This window comes from Halictus rubicundus, chromosome 15 (genome assembly GCF_050948215.1).
Source record: "Halictus rubicundus isolate RS-2024b chromosome 15, iyHalRubi1_principal, whole genome shotgun sequence".
NCBI lineage: Eukaryota > Metazoa > Arthropoda > Insecta > Hymenoptera > Halictidae > Halictus > Halictus rubicundus.
This window is the reverse complement of record NC_135163.1, coordinates 5,536,416-5,556,024: the sequence shown is the minus strand read 5'-3', so window position 1 is coordinate 5,556,024 and position 19,609 is coordinate 5,536,416. Positions and strand designations below refer to the sequence as shown.

Below are 19,609 nucleotides of genomic sequence, written 5' to 3'. Positions count from 1 at the left end.
GTTTCGTCTTCGTCTATAAAAAAGTAAATTAGCATTTCTGTTTATTAGTGTTCAGTCATTGGTTACGGATACTTCTTTGTCTGCTTAAATTTCCTCGGATGAATCATTTGAAAATTGTCACGAGATTAATAATACTCTCTTTAAGAGATTCTTCAGGAAGCAACTTCTTTTCTAAACAACGCATTAAAAAGTTCCTAATTGAAGAGATAAATTAAACAATAAAAATCTGGTTTCTTCTGCAATAGTATTTTCCAAATAAAATTTAATAGAGCGTGCATACAATGGTCTATGGCATGTGTATTTATATGTGATGAATCATTCTGTTATTAACCTAGTACAAGACTTGTATTTTGCCGAACGTATCGAAAATTGATCACGTAAATTATTAAATGACAACGTACGTCTGAGTAATGTTGATTATCAATTATAATTTACATTTAATTTCAAAAGAATGGAAAAAGAAAGGTACGTATTTCTAGCTTTGACAATTTATGCAAAGTGTTTGTACACAAAGTCGAGATTAATTGAATTGAATTCTATTTACAAACATTAATAATTAAACTGAATTATTAGTAATATTAAATTAGTTAAAAGAATAAGAAAATTAATTTATATGAATACTTTGACAGGCCACTGTAGGCAGTATTATTACGTACATAGATGCGAATATAAGTTATAATTTAACGTGTAATATCCAATTTGATGTTTAATATGTAATTAATGTGCAATTCTACTTTTTGCCTTAGGTTCACAATGCTCCTTTTGGAGCCAGGAGAAATATTTTTTGAAGACTACAGCGTTCAAATGAAAGTACTCGACGCTTCTACCTCAGAAGAGCAGAAATGGATAGATGGAAGATTGAAATTATGTTCGAAATCTTTAGTATTTGTAAATAAGGATATCAATCAACCTTTGATAAAAATACAACTGAAAGAAGCTATAGACATTGATCAATGTGAGTCTAGGGAGACCCCATCGAAGTAGGTATTTTTGTTTATTCATTCATAAATATACATAATATTTGTAAACACATTTGTAAACATACGTTTTCTTTTGACAATTTATAGCAATGTATTGTCGGTCCAATGCAAGCAATACGTTGAGATGTTGGAGAAAAATATACTGGCCCCATATAAATTTATCCATAAACAAGCAAACTTGTATTTCCACTTCAATTATGCGAAAATAGAAGACTGTCTTCCACAAATTTTACAATTGTTTAGAGCAGCCACATTGCCATCTGCTGAACAGAATGCTATGGTATATCTTTCGATTATCATTTTTCTTATTAGCAGACTGCAGGTCTCACTGATATGCTTCCAGTAGCTGAAGTATTAGAAAATTGAGTAACCAATGTGTTGTCAAATAGATTATGGCTATTGTACACTCCAGACAATCGAGGGTCTCATTCGATACATCTTGGTTGGAGGATCTGTACGAACAAGTTGTGTTAGAAACTCAAGCAAATAAAGTATTACCGCTCGTCGTAAATCCGGGAAGGATACTGTTAACAACTTCTAGAATATATTTCCAGCCTTACAACAATTTGGATCAAGTATGTTCTTCATAATCGTTATAATTAGATTGTGGATTTTATGCATTTAAACAGCAAAGGCATTAGAAGAACACTGATCGAAGTGTTACTGGTCAAGTCTAGTTACAATAAATAATATTTGCTCAAGTCATTAAGCTACCAATATTATATTTTCAGCATCCAGTTCTGAAAATACAACTGAAGGATATTGTTAACGTTATAAAGCGAAGATTTCTCTTGAGACAAGTTGTAAGTTTCCAAAATTCGTACACATAATCATTGTTTCATTTTACGATTGTATTCGTTACAGGGTCTCGAAATTAAATGGACGAAGCAGCCGGAAAATAAAACAGAGCATCTATTCATATCATTAAAAAATCAAAACGACAGGGACGAACTTTATAAAAGTTTATTGAATCAGCCAGCAGTGTCTTTGGAAAGAATACCTCAAGATCAAATGACCATGAGATGGCAAAGCGGTTCTTTATCAAACTACGATTATCTCTTGTATATTAACAGGTAATTTTTATGCAGAAGACTGAGTCTGTTTATCGGATTTTGTAAATAACGCGTCTCTTCAGTTTGGCAGATCGAACTTTCCATGATTTGACCCAGTACCCGATAATGCCATGGATAATACAAGACTATGTATCTTCTACGTTAAATCTAAACGATCCTGGTGTGTACAGAGATCTTTCAAAACCCATAGGAGCACTTGATCCTGACAGATTAGAAAGATTGAAGGTATTTTGTTTTAAGTAACAATTACAGTGCTCAACACATTTCAATTTTCTTTTCTGTGTTTAAAATTTGTTTGCGTATTAATACTCATGATTACATTTTTTAGGAACGGTACACAGAAATGTCGGAACCAAAGTTTTTATATGGTTCGCATTATAGTGCGCCCGGATTTGTATTATTTTATTTAGTACGAAAGTATCCTCAGTATATGTTGTGTCTACAAAACGGCAGATTTGATCATCCAGATAGAATGTTCAATAGGTATGTATACTTTATGGGAAACATGTATCGTAATAATTAATTGAGGACCGAAATCGACGGATCGGAGCACTTAGAAATTCGAGAATTGCGTTTTGTATCGGATCTTAAAGAGAAACTTTAACGAGCACGTGTGAACGTGATTTTGTATCGCATAGACGAGGCAAAATTTAATGGTAATCGCTTCTAAAAAACTGTAAAAGAGTACATAATGACTCTGTCGACTCTGCAGAATCGATTTTTTGTTTCACTCTTACCAACAAAAACACCTAACAGTGTAGCTGACGTATGGAAAAATGTTTTGGTGAACATGTCTGACTTTAAAGAACTGGTCCCGGAATTTTATGATACAAACAATGGTGGTGATTTTTTAGTGAATAGTTATTGTATCGATTTTGGCTACCGACACAATGGTACGAAAGTAGGGGACGTACAGTTGCCACAATGGGCGAAAGGTATTGGATATATCTCAGCTTGTAGTTAAAATATTTTATTAGATTCAGATTAAAACAACTATTACGAAATTTTAGGACCAGCACATTTTATACAAGTATTAAGAGATGCTTTAGAAAGCGATTATGTGTCTCAGAACCTTCATCATTGGATCGATCTAATATTTGGGTACAAGCAAAGAGGAATAGAAGCTGAGAAAGCCGACAATGGTATTATCAATGATTATTTCTGAAATTAATATGTAAAACGAATAATGAGATGTATATTTTACAATGCGGTTGTGTTTCAGTATTTTTTCATTTATGCTACGAGGGAGCGATAGATTTAGATACCATTCGAGATGCTAATGATAGACATGGTATAGAAGTACAAATAATGGAGTTTGGTCAAATACCCAAACAAATATTCACTTTGCCTCATCCTAAACGCTCCGTTCCGTTGATGGAGAAATTATACAGCGAAACTGCTTTACTGTCGTTAAAATCTGGATCAGGTATGCTGTACTCTACTATGATTTACCATGATAGAACAGATTTACTAAGAGAAATTCCGATTTCTTTCAGAAAATGAAAGTATTGATGAGAAAACGTTCGAATTACGTGAATTAATGACGTTCCAGTCGCATAAGGAAAGCGTTAGCAGTATATTAGTGATGAACACAGAGAAAATGGACGAAATAGTGTCCGTTGGACAGGATGGAACGCTTAAATTCTTCAGTATGAAAACCAAAAAGTTAACACGCAGTGTAGTTCTGTCAATGCTACCACTTTCCTCTTGCATATCGTATTACGCGACTTCTCATCGTAATATTCTGGTTCTTGGCTCTTGGGACAATTCATTGTACGTATTCCACAAGATTAGACTTAAAACTACATTTTTGTAGAGAAATTACAATTATTTTCTTGACTAATTTACTAATTGTTTGTTACAGAATATTTTATGACGTCGAATTCGGCAGAGTGATAGACACACTGCAAGGACACGAAGATGCAGTATCCTGTCTAGCAATAAGCCCTTCCCGTCACATCATTATATCCAGTTCATGGGACTGTACAGCAAAAGTTTGGCGAACTTACACTTCCGGGAAAAAGATTAAACCAACGGAGTACATTATCGCTCAATTAGATCACGACTCTAGAGTGACTTGCATCAGTATATCCAGGTAGTATCTACATTTAAAATAGCTCACGAAACAATTATTCACAGAAAAAATTTAAAGAACTGTGCAACTATAAGAATTTTTATAGGGACGAAACATTACTAATATCCGGTACAGAAGATGGAGAAATTTTTCTGTGGAATTTGGACACTTATAATCTGCAACTTACTGTCAAGGGTACAAATTAAAAACCAATGACTTACTTCATTATTACGTTGATCAATACATATTATATACGATTCATTTTTGCGCAGGACATTCTTCTAAAATAAATGCCATGACGTTCGATCAAGAAGGCAAAAGCATTATCTCGTGTGCAGAAGATAAGGCGTTGAATATAATCGATGTCCATACGAGCACACAGATTTATCGTGAGACTATAGAACACGAGCCATTGACATTGTCATGGTTGGGAATGTTTTTATTGATAGGAGACAGCAATGGAAACATTAACGTGTGGCACCGTTCAGACGCGGTTTTCGTTTCACAAGTACACTGTCATGATGGTAAAATATATTTTATTCGTTACGTACATACAACAATTAATTTAAACCAGTTCTGTTCTTAAACGACTAAATGATTACTTTCAGGACCAATTTACGCATTATCTGTATCCGCAGAAAACAACGTCGTTTTATCCGGTGGTAAGGACAGAAAAATAATCGTGTGGGATTGCAAAAAATTATGATTTCTCTTGTAACGTGCGGTCTGGGAAAATTTGTTTGTAAAGTTGACTGCGAACAGCCGTACGGAGAACGTTTAACATAGGAATGATACAACAGGCAAACTAATTGCATTCGACACGGTCATATTCGTTTGATAGTTTGTTTTTACAATGTTGGCTGATAGCCTAATATATGGTTGTACGAGTCTAGTGGCACGTTTCATTTTGTTCCATGGTGTATTCTTGACGATTTTGTCCAAACAAATTTTATGCGAACTTGTTTCGTGCATATCGTCATAAATACTACTTTACAATAAGCCGGTACAGAGTAAAAGTCATATATACATTACAATACAACGTGCACTCTTATGTATTCTTATACTTTAGGTTTCGATTCTCGGATCTCGTTGCGAAAATAAATGAAATCTGAGAATAAAGTACATATATGAGATGAATAGAATCGACGGTTAGTTGAAACGCGAAACTGAAATGAATGAAATTCAAACACATTTGGATACTGACTAGTACTATGAAACTTTTGAGATACTGAAAAGAACATGTAGTAGTGAACCTTTTTAACGAACACGTTTGTATTTCTCGTTTACTTTCTTCCGGTGGATTCTCCATTATCGTAAAGAAAAATAATTTTGCTTCCGTTTTCGTAGTTACTTTCACATGTTCAATTATAAATACTCTAAACGCTCATACAGGTAAAACATACAAACGTGGACACCTAAATTAATTTCCACTATTATTTGCAATATTTTATATCACATCTAAACACACACATACGCACGCTCATGCGCGCGTACTCCTTTCGTTTTATCTATCCAGTGACAACCGTGAATGGTCCAGGTGTTTCAGTTGTTCGTACGTTATGAAGAATATGATGTTCCACGGACCCATTCTGAACCAAGTGGGAACAAAGCCTTTATACAGCGCTAGGAATCCTTCATTTTTAAACGTCTGGAAAATAGACATTGTATACTAGATTGTTACGAATGTGCAAAGTGTTTATTGAAGTTGCAGGATAAATTAGTTAACGCGACGTCTTAAATTTTTCGGTGAAATTAATCGTTCCGGAATTACTGGGAAAATTAATGCGCAGCGAACGTGTTAAGTCGTCACGTTAGACGATTCAGATTGTATAATTACCTACCTGAACAAAACAATGTACACTCCCACTGTAAATATGAGGCGGCAATGCTCCGACTATACTACGTATTCTCCTCTGGTTCATTAACCGCGTCTGCAATACTATTGTTGTTAAAATGTTCTAAAGAGATTCTAACGAGTAAACAACGAAATACACTTACACGGACAACGTCTATAGGTGTAGACGCTATAGCACTTCCCATACTCGCTATAAAACTGGACCTGAAATGAACACGCGTGTGTAAATACGATGATAGTTCGAGCAATCCTATGTCAAATTTAAATCTCAGATTTATTAGCGCATATTCAAGCGAAGATTGGAAATTTTAATTCCGTTCCATTTGTAATAATTTAGAGTAACCCTTATCCAGGCATTATTCGCAAAGATGGGAATCGTAATGTCTAATGTAGTGTGCAGAGAATCGTCGATGCGCAATATTTCGTTTTCCCGGGACGAAGGAAAATAAAAAGATACAAAAGTGAGTGTTAAATGAAGAGGCTGAATGTTAAGTTGATGGACGAATGCTAACCAAACAATGTTCGTGAAGAAAATTCAAGATGCTTTTGTCATCTCGATAACAGTTTCAATGAATGTTATACGAGAAAGGAATGTCAAACGTGACTTCCATTTAGTTTCTCTGCAGTCATCTCAATATCCATGTACCGCATGTGCCCATGTACACGACAGTGCGAAAGAACCTGGAAATAAAATTTTTCACCTTTAGAAAAATATTACTTCCTTCCAAAACGATTGTAGCACCAACACAGCGCTTAACGAAGTTAGGGTACTATTCCTGGGCCTAAATCTTTCTTTTTGTAGAATGTTACCGCAGTCTTTTTTCAGAAAAAAATTCGATCAACAATTATACCACAAACAAGATAGACAATACATTGTTATTGAGAAACATTGCGAAATAATACGTAATTTAATGTCATCAAAAATATACTCACATGACATCACATATACTGTAACAAAAATGTAAACAAACGATTGATTTGTATTAACTATGTATTATATATAAAAGATTGTTAGTACAATAGCAAAATTGAATAAGATGCAAACAGCCCGGATAAGGGTTAATCGATATTAAACTGTAACATGAACTTCCGTGTGAATTAGATTTATGTGTACTTGAGTGTAATTAACAAATTAGTATTAACATTATATGTATGTATACATATATATATACATATACATATATATGTTAGTACGATTTACTTACAGGAAATGATTAGTAACACTGTCTTCCAGAAAAGCTATAAGTTTGTGTTTAGTGTAGTCGTATATTGGCAATTCTACAGCAGCAATAACGGCTGCCCTTTGTGCAGTGGGTCCAACACCCTGTAGAAAAAGTTATTAGTACATACACAGTAAAAAATATTTGTTTGGTGCACATGGAAACATAAGTATCTGGTGTACCTTCCACAAACCACGTATACCTTCGTGTCGATAAACATCTTGAAAACAACCGAACAAAGATAAATTTGAGTCAGAACCTGTTACTTGCATACGGACTTTGACTACGTCGGTGGGATTAGCTATTGCGCTTGATATGGCTCCTGCTAGCGCTGCGCATACAATATTTATAACAACTGAATCGTCTGTATCCCATTTATCCATGGCTGTTTGCTTTAAGGAGTAATAGGTGCCGAATTTTATGGTTCCATAAGTGGCTTGTCTTAAAATAGCTGAGCTGATTCTGCACAGTAAAATTCGGTACTGATAATATATAATTATTAGAATTAACTCTTTTCCTTTGGAGTGCTTGGAAACATAGGTATAAAGTCGTTATTGCCATTGCTTTTAGCTAAGGAATTTTTGACTGACTGGTCTAGCAAACTAATGGTTTTTTAGTCGAGTCTTATTTATATTTACAACATGACTTTGTTTTGGTCCAATACAAGACGCTATTATGAAAGTGCCTTGCCAGGAGATTCTTGTACTTCAATGGGAGAGAGTTAACACATTCGAAACTGGTAAGATGATCACTAGTTGCAAATATGTTAATACATAATCATTGGAAAATTATACCAACCCAGAATACAAAGCTTTGAATCCTTCTTGCTTCGATATCTGTACAAGAGCATCCGTCATACCAGAATACTTTAAATGGGAGTATCTCTTATCTAATTTCTGACCTTGAACTTGCAGACGAGTCTTTGTTGTGTCTAAAGGAAAAGTACCTGCCAAGAGATAAATCTTATCAAAGTGATAATTGAATATATTGTATAATAATTACGTTGTACGCGAAATTAATTGTTCTTACCTAGTTCGGCAATGATCGAAGCTAATCCTCCGTAAACAAAAGGCCTCCAATCCTTCCAGTGACTTTCTCCCATTACACCGTTTACTATACCTTACACGATAAAAAGAACAGTCGATTAAACTTCACGAACAATCGCCGCAATTATTCAGAAACAATTAGAGAACAGTTGAATAACAAATTCGATAGAGGTTAGGTTTATCGAGACTATCTTCGAAGAATTGTATGAATAATCCACTAAAAAGTTTAAGATTGAATGCACGCACACTGGACATGTTGACATATGGATTTTTTATTGCAATTTAATTGCCACGATAATATGTTTTCCAACATTAATTACGCACCAGTACCTGTAGCCGAAGGGGATACGATTTAACGCGTGATTGTAGATATAGTTTACGATTAAGAAATTGACGAAGATAATAAATATGAATCGTAGTATTTATGTATGTTTTCACTTGAACTGAAAATTTGCCAACTTTTATTCCGTATTTAAGATGATTGTCGGCAAGTTCGAAATTCTGAAACGCATTCAAAAAATCTGCAGCTTGGATTTTAGGAATAGCAACCAATCATCGTGAATTCGACACGATAACGTATGTAACGTTAATCGTAAAATTGCTTGTCCAAATGTAATTTCAGTACTATAAATTATGTGTTTACATGGAAGATATTTTTTAATCGATGATTCTAATAAAATGTTTAAATTTCAATTCGTATTTCAATAGATAAAAGGTGTTTATGATGACATCTAGGGAAAAATAGATAAACTAAATTGTAATAAATACCAGAGAGGATAACGAGAGTGCTGACGCCCGGGGATTTTCTGGCTCCGGTATAGTGCTGCCTCCACACTAAATTCTAACCTGGATCAGATACCACACCCATGGTAAAGCGGTACGTTTAGTTTGAGTTCTTACTCGACGGGTTCGTGTGGCAACGCTAGAATATTGCAAATCTTTCTTTCCCATTGTAATGTGTTAAATATTCGACCTTGCAACGATTATAATTAAAATAGTGACTTCAATACTTATACTGGAATTGTGTTGAATAAATTAATGCGTGCGAATATTTATGGTTGAATGCTAGTAGCAATTTTTACCAAAAAATAAGACGGCGAGATGGTCAAGGAAGTGCTCCTCGACATCGTTGGCAAAAGGAATTGTTATAAACATTAAATAGGTAGACATAATAAATTTATCAGTGAATTTTGTTCGATAAATTAATGCGTGCGAATATTCATGGTTTAAAAGTTATTCTGTATCTCGAGTTCTATCATTTATTTTTACTAAATAATTAGATGGCAAGATGGTCAAGGGAGTGCTTGTTGATATCATTGCCAAAAGAAATTGTTACAAACATTAAACAGCCAGAAATAACAAATTTATCAATAATCACTATCACGGCGATCGAGATCTACCGAAATGAATTGGGGTGGGGGGAGTTGCGCATCGCTGCGCACCGCGCGCCTGAGCTCCGCGAGCGCGCACAGTCAGTCAGTCGAGAGGGGCACTCAGGAGGGAACGGACGTGGTTCGGAACCAGAAGGCGATGGACTACCTTGGCTTGACCACAGAGGTCCTCCAGAGCTGCCCTGGCCTACCCTGACTCCCCTGGCCTACCCTTTGCCTACATTTGCCTACCCTTGCCTACCCTGGAGATGACCAGAGGTCCTGCAGAGCTACCCTGGCCTATCCCGAGGTTGACCAGAGGTCGTCCAGAGCTGCCCTGGCCAACACTTGTCTACCTTGGTCAACCTTTAGCTAGCTTAAGGTGGACCAAGGGTCATTTAACACTTCTCTGGTTCACCTTAAGCTAGCTCGGGGTGGGCCAGAGATTCTTCGAAGCCTTCACCGCTCACCTTGGTCAACTTTCATCAGCTCTATGTAAGTAACAATTCAAATACACACTTTTTGTTTTCGAATAAGTGTTTATTCAACGAATATCGTCAATTATTATTTCTGTATTTCTAATTCGAACTTGCGACGGGACTTTTCAAAACTTTTTATTCTTGAAATTATATCATATTTTTAACATAAAATTGGTATTCCTCCAATCGGAGGTCCCCCAGGGGCTCACTTACGGGTGGGGCCGTGGGTGAGTACGGGTATTAGCGAACCCGGGGCTACCCAGCTTGTAGGTCATTGCGTCCCAATTTCGTTCGATTTGTTTTCGATTGAAATTGTTCGTCTTTCGAGTTGAATATTACTTCTGAACTTTCAAAAGTTCCTACTCTAAAATTTATATATATCGTACTCGTGTACGGAGTTAGTTTGGCTCTCTTGAGCCGGTTAGATTCGCACTCTTGTGCATGTTAGGTAGGCCGCACTCGTGTGCGGGGTTAGCTTGGCTCTCGTGAGCTGGTATTAGGTTGGCTCTCGTGAGCTGGTAGATTCGCACTCTTGTGCATGTTAGGTAGGCCGCACTCGTGTGCGGGGTTAACTTGGCTCTCGTGAGCTGGTATTAGGTTGGCTCTCGTGAGCTGGTAGATTCGCACTCTTGTGCATGTTAGGTAGGCCGTACTCGTGTACGGGGTTTAGAGTTTGTATCTCGTCGTTTCTTTATTCTCGTCGTTTCTTTATTCTCATCGTTTCTTCTCATCGTTTCTTCTCCTATTTATCGCGTTCTTCTATTTTTGTTCCTGCATTGAATTGTGACTAATTATGATTTGTCTGCTTCAGCTGGTGTAGGGCAGCTGGTCTTATTTATCATCCTCCGAAGCCAACGCATCGACCGAAGACGCCGAATCGGAAGAAGACGCCGAATCGAAATAAGACGCAGATTTATTTGTAAGTTAGTATTAGTTGTCGAGCAATTATTGTGTTAGATTCATTTTGTTAAATTCGTTTGTTGATTTGGGTCACAGTCTTCTGCTGTGGCCAGTAATTTTTGCCCACAATAATTGCTCGACTTGCGTGCGTACATTAGTTATTAAGATAGTCGATCGTCGTTGTAATTATGTCGAGTAATTATTGCCGTAACTTGACTTTCCTCGGCTCGATTTTTGACTCCGACACAGCCTTCTGCTGTGTCGGACCTTGCTTGTATGCACCAGACCGGTTGGTACCGGTGCTCGGCGTAGATCCATTGAGAGGGATGTCCGAGAGACCTGTTCACTCGTGTAAAATCCTCCCTGCCGTAAGTCCACCCGAGTCGCCTCAACGCTAGTCGTTGCCTGGCGACAGGTGGGTGGGGGAAACTTAGGGTATCGTTTGAACGCTTCTCTCGGCCATCGCTCTTCGTGAGGACACGTCGGGTATCGGTACTGGCTGGAGTTGGTTCTGCAAACATTGTACGCGTCGCGTCGCCCTCGAACCAGAGCCTTCTGCTCTGGTTCGATTTTGTTTCTCTATTTGAAAGAATCAGAGCCTTTTGCCTGATTCGTTTTTGATCCCTCGTGGATCGGAGACTTCTTCTCCGATACACACCATTTTCTCCGCAATAATTACTCGACATACGCTGCGAAATTTAGTTTGTAAAACTTGAAAGCGTCGTTGTAAGAAAGGGAGTCAGAAGGAAGCGTATTGAATTCCTTCTGGCTTCCTTTCGGGTCTCTCGTGCAGCAACCTCCTCGTGGTGAGACCTGGGCAATCGGTATTATTCTCTATTTGTAAGAACTTCTAGTATCTTACAAATAGAGAATAATATCGAGCTAATAGCTGCACAATTATAATTTGCGATAACATTTTATAATAGAATTTAAGACTTGCTAATTGTAAAAACATGTGTACTTAATTGAATTTTATATGAATTTACTTTAAGCTACTTCGGGACGGTCCAACGGTCCTTCAATGCTGTCCTGGTTTACCCTTGGCTCACTTTCACCTTCTTGGCAGTTCCTTTCAGTTAATCGAAACACACAAGCATTCACAGCTCACCTTGGTCAACTTTCAGCAGCTCTTTGTAAGTCACAATTCAAATATACATTCTTTGTTTTGGAATACGTGTTCATTCAACGAATGCCGACAATTATATTATTCTTGTATTTCTAATTCGAATTTGCTTCGGGACTTTTCAAAAGTTCCTCTTCTTGAAATTATATTATATTATATTTTTGCCATAAAATTGGTATTCTGAAATTATATTATTTTATATTTTTGATATAATATTGGTATTCCTCCAATCGGAGGTCCCCCAGGGGCTCACTCACGGGTGGGGCCGTGGGTGAGTACGGGTATTAGCGAACCCGGGGCGACCCAGCTTGTAGGTCGTTGCGTCCCAATTTCGTTCGATTTATTTTTGATTGAAATTATTCGTCTTTCGAATTGAAAATGACTTCTGAACTTTTAAAAGTTCCTACTCTAAAATTGACATATCTGATTTAAAATTGGTATTCCTCCGAACGGAGGTCCCTCAGGGGCTCACTCACGGATGGGGCCGTGGGTGAGTACGGGTATTAGCGAACCCGGGGCGACCCAGCTTGTAGGTTGGCTTGGCTCTCGTGAGCTGGTATTAGGTTGGCTCTCGTGAGCTGGTAGATTCGCACTCTTGTGCGTGCTAGGTAGGCCGTACTCGTGTACGGGGTTAGCTTGGCTCTCGTGAGCTGGTATTAGGATGGCTCTCGTGAGCTGGTATTAGGATGGCTCTCGTGAGCCGGTTAGATTCGCACTCTTGTGCATGTTAGGTAGGCCGTACTCGTGTACGGGGTTAGCTTGGCTCTCGTGAGCTGGTGTTAGGTTGGCTCTCGTGAGCTGGTTAGATTCGCAATCTTGTGCGTGATAGGTAGGCCGTACTCGTGTACGGGGTTTAGAGTTGTATCCGAAAGTATTTTGAATTGTGACTAATTATGATTTGTCTGCTTCAGCTGGAGTACGACAGCCATCATCTTTGTCGTCGACGGAGGACAGCACGTCGACCGAAGACGTCAACAACATCGTGTCTAATTATTGTTAGTCTGTTTCAGTTGAAATCCAACAGCTGAGCATCTTGGTCGTCGAACGAAGAGACTACATCAAACAACACATCGACGAAGACATCGAAGTAATTGTAAGATAGAATTAGTTTAATTCGTAAGATCGTCGTTGTAAATATGTCGAGTAATTATTGCCCTAACTTCACTTTGCTCGACTCGATTGTTAACTCCGACACAGCAGAAGGCTGTGTCGGACCTTGCTTGCAAGTGTTGAACCGGTCCAGTTGCGATATTCGGCGTGGATGCATAGAGAATTGATGGTCAGGGAGCAGTACTCGCCAGGTAGAACCCTTCCTTCGTAAAATGTCTGCCTAAGTCACGTCAACGCTGGCGTGGCTCGCGCCGGGAGCAGGGGATCCTTCGTCCGTAAGTCTCTTCGTCGCCTTGTTGCGCCAGCGTTGCTCGTGGCGGGTAGTTGGGGAAGGTAGTTCTACCGTACGGTGGAGGCGTCCCTGGCCGTCGTTCTCTGTGAGGAAGCGTCGGGTACCGTACTGGTCGGCAGATAGCTTGCAAGCATTGTACGCGTCGCGTCACCCTCGATCCAGAGCCTTCTGCTCTGGTTCGGTTTTGTTTCTCTCTTTGAAAGAATCAGAGCCTTCTGCCTGATTCGTCTTTCATCTCCCGTGAAACGGAGACTTCTTCTCCGATTCACACCTTTTTTGCTCCGCAATAATTACTCGGCATACGCTGCGAAATTTAGTTTGTAAGACTCGAAAGCGTCGTTGTAAGAAAGGGAGTCAGAAGGAAGCGTATTGAATTCCTTCTGGCTTCCTTTCGGGTCTCTCGTGCAGCAACCTCCTCGTGGTGAGACCTGGGCAATCGGTATTATTCTCTATTTGTAAGAACTTCTAGTATCTTACAAATAGAGAATAATATCGAGCTAATAGCTGCACAATTATAATTTGCGATAACATTTTATAATAGAATTTAAGACTTGCTAATTGTAAAAACATGTGTACTTAATTGAATTTTATATGAATTTACTTTAAGCTACTTCGGGACGGTCCAACGGTCCTCCAATGCTGTCCTGGTTTACCCTTGGCTCACTTTCACCTTCTTGGCAGTTCCTTTCAGTTAATCGAAACACACAAGCATTCACAGCTCACCTTGGTCAACTTTCAGCAGCTCTTTGTAAGTCACAATTCAAATATACATTTTTTGTTTTGGAATACGTGTTCATTCAACGAATGCCGACAATTATATTATTCTTGTATTTCTAATTCGAATTTGCTTCGGGACTTTTCAAAAGTTCCTCTTCTTGAAATTATATTATATTATATTTTTGCCATAAAATTGGTATTCTGAAATTATATTATTTTATATTTTTGATATAATATTGGTATTCCTCCAAACGGAGGTCCCCCAGGGGCTCACTCACGGGTGGGGCCGTGGGTGAGTACGGGTATTAGCGAACCCGGGGCGACCCAGCTTGTAGGTCGTTGCGTCCCAATTTCGTTCGATTTATTTTTGATTGAAATTATTCGTCTTTCGAATTGAAAATGACTTCTGAACTTTTAAAAGTTCCTACTCTAAAATTGACATATCTGATTTAAAATTGGTATTCCTCCGAACGGAGGTCCCTCAGGGACTCACTGCAGATTGAAGTTCTGACTTCATCTACTCTTCTTGGTTTCTTGTCGGTTAGGCCGCACTCGTGTGCGGGGTTAGCTTGGCTCTCGTGAGCTGGTTTTAGGTTGGCTCTCGTGAGCTGGTAGATTCGCACTCTTGTGCATGTTAGGTAGGCCGCACTCGTGTGCGGGGTTAGCTTGGCTCTCGTGAGCTGGTATTAGGTTGGCTCTCGTGAGCTGGTAGATTCGCACTCTTGTACATGTTAGGTAGGCCGCACTCGTGTACGGGGTTTAGAGTTTGTATCTCGTCGTTTCTTTATTCTCATCGTTTCTTCTCATCGTTATTTCTCATCGTTATTTCTCATCGTTTCTTCTATTTTTGTTCCTGCATTGAATTGTGACTAATTATGATTTGTCTGCTTCAGCTGGTGTAGGACAGCTGGTCTTGTTTATTATCCACCGAAGACAACGCATCGACCGAAGACGCCGAATCGGAAGAAGACGCCGAATCGAAATAAGACGCAGATTTATTTGTAAGTTAGTATTAGTTGTCGAGCAATTATTGTGTTAGATTCATTTTGTTAAATTCGTTTGTTGATTTGGGTCACAGTCTTCTGCTGTGGCCAGTAATTTTTGCCCACAATAATTGCTCGACTTGCGTGCGTACATTAGTTATTAAGATAGTCGATCGTCGTTGTAATTATGTCGAGTAATTATTGCCGTAACTTGACTTTCCTCGGCTCGATTTTTGACTCCGACACAGCCTTCTGCTGTGTCGGACCTTGCTTGTATGCACCAGACCGGTTGGTACCGGTGCTCGGCGTAGATCCATTGAGAGGGATGTCCGAGAGACCTGTTCACTCGTGTAAAATCCTCCCTGCCGTAAGTCCACCCGAGTCGCCTCAACGCTAGTCGTTGCCTGGCGACAGGTGGGTGGGGGAAACTTAGGGTATCGTTTGAACGCTTCTCTCGGCCATCGCTCTTCGTGAGGACACGTCGGGTATCGGTACTGGCTGGAGTTGGTTCTGCAAACATTGTACGCGTCGCGTCGCCCTCGAACCAGAGCCTTCTGCTCTGGTTCGATTTTGTTTCTCTATTTGAAAGAATCAGAGCCTTTTGCCTGATTCGTTTTTGATCCCTCGTGGATCGGAGACTTCTTCTCCGATACACACCATTTTCTCCGCAATAATTACTCGACATGCGCTGCGAAATTTAGTTTGTAAAACTTGAAAGCGTCGTTGTAAGAAAGGGAGTCAGAAGGAAGCGTATTGAATTCCTTCTGGCTTCCTTTCGGGTCTCTCGTGCAGCAACCTCCTCGTGGTGAGACCTGGGCAATCGGTATTATTCTCTACTTGTAAGATCTTCTAATATCTTACGAATAGAGAATAATACCGAGCTAATAGCTGCTCGTTTAAAATTTGCGATAACATTGTAAATTAGAATTTAAAGTTTTAACTTACTAATTATATTTAAAGTCTTAGTTTTACTAATTATAAAAACTTGGTGCCCCCTACTTTTCTGCGACTCTTCTAATTCTTCTTCTTTTCCGATAGAAAGTTGGTATCCGACAAGGACTTATTTATGTACTTTACGGCCAGAGGGGACTGATACAGACCCTTTTCGTTCGCCTGCGTAGTTCATGAGGTAACATTGTTAATAACTCGCTTATTAAACGATCCACAGATGTTTGCAATTAGAAAATACAGAGTGAACTTTCACTTACATTCACAAAGATTTTTCAGTTGGATTTTTTCACTGTTTTCGTGCTACAGATTGCGAGTTGACTGCCCAAAAATTATTAGAGTAACTATTAGAAAAGAAAATTATTAGTGGAACTATTGAAGCTCTACCGAACTCTACTTCCGCATCTGTCTTTTTAAGTTCCTGCGAGCATCTTTCGCGTTCGGAAGCTATCAGGCTGGGGAACCAGACTGCCAAATAGTCTTCGGGTAGAACGTCCAAAATCGATCCTCAGAACGGATAGTAAATACTCGACAACGCTACACGTGGTACTGCTACTATCACCTATTAGTACCCATTCGCCTGCGAGACGGCCAATACCATTCTTCATTTTAATTCTATTTTGTCTTATCCAGTAATGTACATATTAAAATTGTAATTTATATGGTGAAAAATAAAGAATATGAGTTACAAGAGTTACTGTGTTCCCTTTTCTCTACCCTGGACACGAATATATTAGATATTAGAATGACATTAATAAAATTTTTGAAATTGCTGCGACAATTTCGAGCGTCTGACTTGTCGTTGACTTATACTACTGAAATTTCCGAGAATTTTCTAAAATTCTGAGAATCGATTCAGTAGTACAAATCAACGACAAGCCAGACGGTTGAAATTTTCACGAAATTTTCGGGAAATTTGGAACTTTTGTATTAGGAGAACATGATATCAAAGGAGGTATCCTAATTTCAGTAGTACGAGTCAACGTCAAGTCAGACGGCCAAAATTCTCGGAAATTCAGTAGTATAGGTCAACCACAACTCAGACGGCCGAGATTTTCGCGAAAAATATCGTGAAATTTCAACTTTTGTATTAGGAGAACATGATATCAAAGGAGGTATCCTAATTTCAGTAGTACGAGTCAACGTCAAGTCAGACGGCCAAAATTCTCGGAAATTCAGTAGTATAGGTCAACCACAAGTCAGACGGCCGAGATTTTCGCGAAAAATATCGTGAAATTTCAACTTTTGTATTAGGAGAACATGATATCAAAGGAGGTATCCTAATTTCAGTAGTACGAGTCAACGTCAAGTCAGACGGCCGAAATTCTCGGAAATTCAGTAGTATAGGTCAACCACAAGTCAGACGGCCGAGATTTTCGCGAAAAATTTCGTGAAATTTGAACTTTTGTATTAGGAGAACATGATATCAAAGGAGTTATCCTAATTTCAGTAGTACAAGTCAACGTCAAGTCAGACGGCCGAAATTCTCGGAAATTCAGTAGTATAGGTCAACCACAAGTCAGACGGCCGAGATTTTCGCGAAAAATTTCGTGAAATTTGAACTTTTGTATTAGGAGAACATGATATCAAAGGAGGTATCCTAATTTCAGTAGTACAAGTCAACGTCAAGTCAGACGGCCAAAATTCTCGGAAATTCAGTAGTATAGGTCAACCACAACTCAGACGGCCGAAATTCTCGGAAATTCAGTAGTATAGGTCAACCACAAGTCAGACGGCCGAGATTTTCGCGAAAAATTTCGTGAAATTTGAACTTTTGTATTAGGAGAACATGATATCAAGGGAGGTATCCTAATTTCAGTAGTACAAGTCAACGTCAAGTCAGACGGCCAAAATTCTCGGAATTTCAGTAGTATAAGTTGACGACAAGCCAGACGGTCGAAATGTCGAAATTTCAATAGTTCAGCTCAACGACAAGTCAGACGGCCGGAAAGTTTTCGAAATTTCAGTAGTATAAGTCAACGACAAGCCAGACGGTCGAGAATTTCCGAAAAATCGAATTTTCTATTAGGAGAATATGATATTGGAAGAGGTGGCACCGAAATTCAATTGTATAACTCAAGGAAAAGTAGGAAGTTCGGGAAAATTGTGGGTTCCATAATTAAATACGCACATTGGTCTTTTCATTACAATTGTCTTTATTCGTTCCTCGTTCATTCTTACATGAAATGATTGTGTTAAAATAAAATATAAAAGTTTACACGTAATGTTGATTTTCGCGTCGGTAACCATGTTATCGCACATGGTTGTCGCACATGGCTGCAATGTAAGTGCAGCGTTTCGTAGCGATAGAGTCGAGAAACCAATTTGTATCGGGTATCCACATATGGTAGGTAGGATGACACAGAAATTGTAAGGGGGAGATGCGGCAAGAGGCTCAGATTCCCGCGGTCGTGAGGCAAGACAATAACATTGGTTAATTAATCTACTTCTATACCTCGTTTGTGCTTTCAGCAATTTCCGATCTATGGTAATGTCGGACGAAGCATTGGTTGAAGCATACAGGAAACGAGAGTGCTCACGCTCGGGGTTTTAGTGTCCCCACTTTTCTGCATCAACTTTTTAGTCTTTTTAGCCTTTTTAGCCTAATCTGCATCATCTTTACAGCCAGACACTAAAATTCCTAATTTCCTTTGTGTTAATATCCAACCCCTAAAGAACAGAACAAATGATTCTTGCCGATATTCCCATAAGTGGTAGTGCAATAAGCGGCAGGAATCATCTGCTCCTGAAAATCTGAAAATAGCGCCACTAGATCGTAGCGGCAAAACGCTCAAACTGTTAGCGAAACTTTACTGACTGCGTTACCGACATTGGTGCCGCCAGCGGCACCTGGCGGTGGAAATCCGTAACTAATTGGCTACAAGCTTGGGCGTTTTGCCACTACGAGGTAATGGCGCTGTTTGCAGATTTTGCTGGAAGTTGTACGTGGCGCCACCCAGCGGAAGAATCCCGAACACTAATCGGCTACAAGCTTGGGCGTTTCGCCACTACGAGGTAATGGCGCTGTTTGCAGATTTTGCTGGAACTTGTACGTGGCGCCACCCAGCGGAAGAATCCTGAACACTAATCGGCTACAAGCTTGGGCGTTTCGCTACTATGAGGTAATGGCGCTGTTTGGAGATTTTTGCCGGAAGTTGTACGTGGCGCCACGGGATTTGATCCAAGCTAAAATTGGGAGCAGCGCTATACCGATGGCACTCCGGGTGTGAGCACTCGTATCCTCTCTGGTACCAACTCCGTAGAATCATTATTGAAAATATTTTTAAAATTGTTCGCCTTCCAATGATTAAATCACGACTTTCTATAATTTCATGTATATTCCTGTTCCATCTAAATCAAATATAATAATCATCTAGCCGTATTTCTCTTGCAATTTTGAACTTCCCAAAAGTGGGTTAAACAGTGTTGACTAATTAAA

At 39.0% G+C, this 19,609-nt stretch overlaps 2 protein-coding genes across 6 annotated transcripts; one reads left to right on the top strand and one right to left on the bottom strand.

Moving 5' to 3' along the window:
• Positions 1-360: 360 nt before the first annotated feature.
• LOC143361602 (protein FAN) lies at positions 361-4,908 on the top strand. Of its 2 annotated transcripts, XM_076801141.1 has the most exons (16): positions 361-465; positions 747-980; positions 1,068-1,260; positions 1,370-1,555; positions 1,712-1,783; positions 1,845-2,053; positions 2,116-2,278; positions 2,382-2,536; positions 2,810-2,988; positions 3,064-3,195; positions 3,276-3,479; positions 3,550-3,826; positions 3,918-4,148; positions 4,234-4,322; positions 4,400-4,651; positions 4,736-4,908. In XM_076801141.1, the coding sequence occupies exons 1-16, from the start codon at positions 452-454 to the stop codon at positions 4,831-4,833; spliced, it is 2,688 nt and encodes an 895-aa protein (XP_076657256.1). In that variant the 5' UTR covers positions 361-451; the 3' UTR covers positions 4,834-4,908. The 2 variants fall into 2 exon arrangements, with proteins under 2 accessions (XP_076657256.1, XP_076657257.1); XM_076801142.1 differs by lacking the exon at positions 361-465 and having other exon boundaries at positions 847-984.
• Positions 4,647-8,925, bottom strand: Bmcp (uncoupling protein Bmcp mitochondrial). Of its 4 annotated transcripts, none has more exons than XM_076801148.1 (8): positions 8,573-8,925; positions 8,232-8,321; positions 8,001-8,148; positions 7,385-7,664; positions 7,188-7,306; positions 6,126-6,186; positions 5,969-6,058; positions 4,647-5,775 (listed from the first exon to the last, which is right to left on the bottom strand). In XM_076801148.1, the coding sequence occupies exons 2-8, from the start codon at positions 8,302-8,304 to the stop codon at positions 5,632-5,634; spliced, it is 915 nt and encodes a 304-aa protein (XP_076657263.1). In that variant the 5' UTR covers positions 8,305-8,321; positions 8,573-8,925; the 3' UTR covers positions 4,647-5,631. The 4 variants fall into 4 exon arrangements, with proteins under 4 accessions (XP_076657263.1, XP_076657265.1, XP_076657262.1 ...); XM_076801150.1 differs by having other exon boundaries at positions 8,579-8,925; XM_076801147.1 differs by having other exon boundaries at positions 8,232-8,465; positions 8,573-8,924.
• Positions 8,926-19,609: the final 10,684 nt, after the last annotated feature.

Bases quoted from the DNA above. Each gene is read 5' to 3' on its own strand.
- Bmcp (XM_076801148.1), bottom strand. From the start codon at position 8,304: ATGGGAGAAAGTCACTGGAAGGATTGGAGGCCTTTTGTTTACGGAGGA. The intron at 8,149-8,231 runs GTAAGAACAATT...ATCTCTTGGCAG, and splicing joins TTCGATCATTGCCGAACTAG to GTACTTTTCCTTTAGACACA. The intron at 6,059-6,125 runs GTAAGTGTATTT...ATAGTATTGCAG, and splicing joins CACCTATAGACGTTGTCCGT to ACGCGGTTAATGAACCAGAG.
- LOC143361602 (XM_076801141.1), top strand. The intron at 1,784-1,844 runs GTAAGTTTCCAA...TATTCGTTACAG, and splicing joins GATTTCTCTTGAGACAAGTT to GGTCTCGAAATTAAATGGAC. The intron at 4,149-4,233 runs GTAGTATCTACA...GAATTTTTATAG, and splicing joins ACTTGCATCAGTATATCCAG to GGACGAAACATTACTAATAT.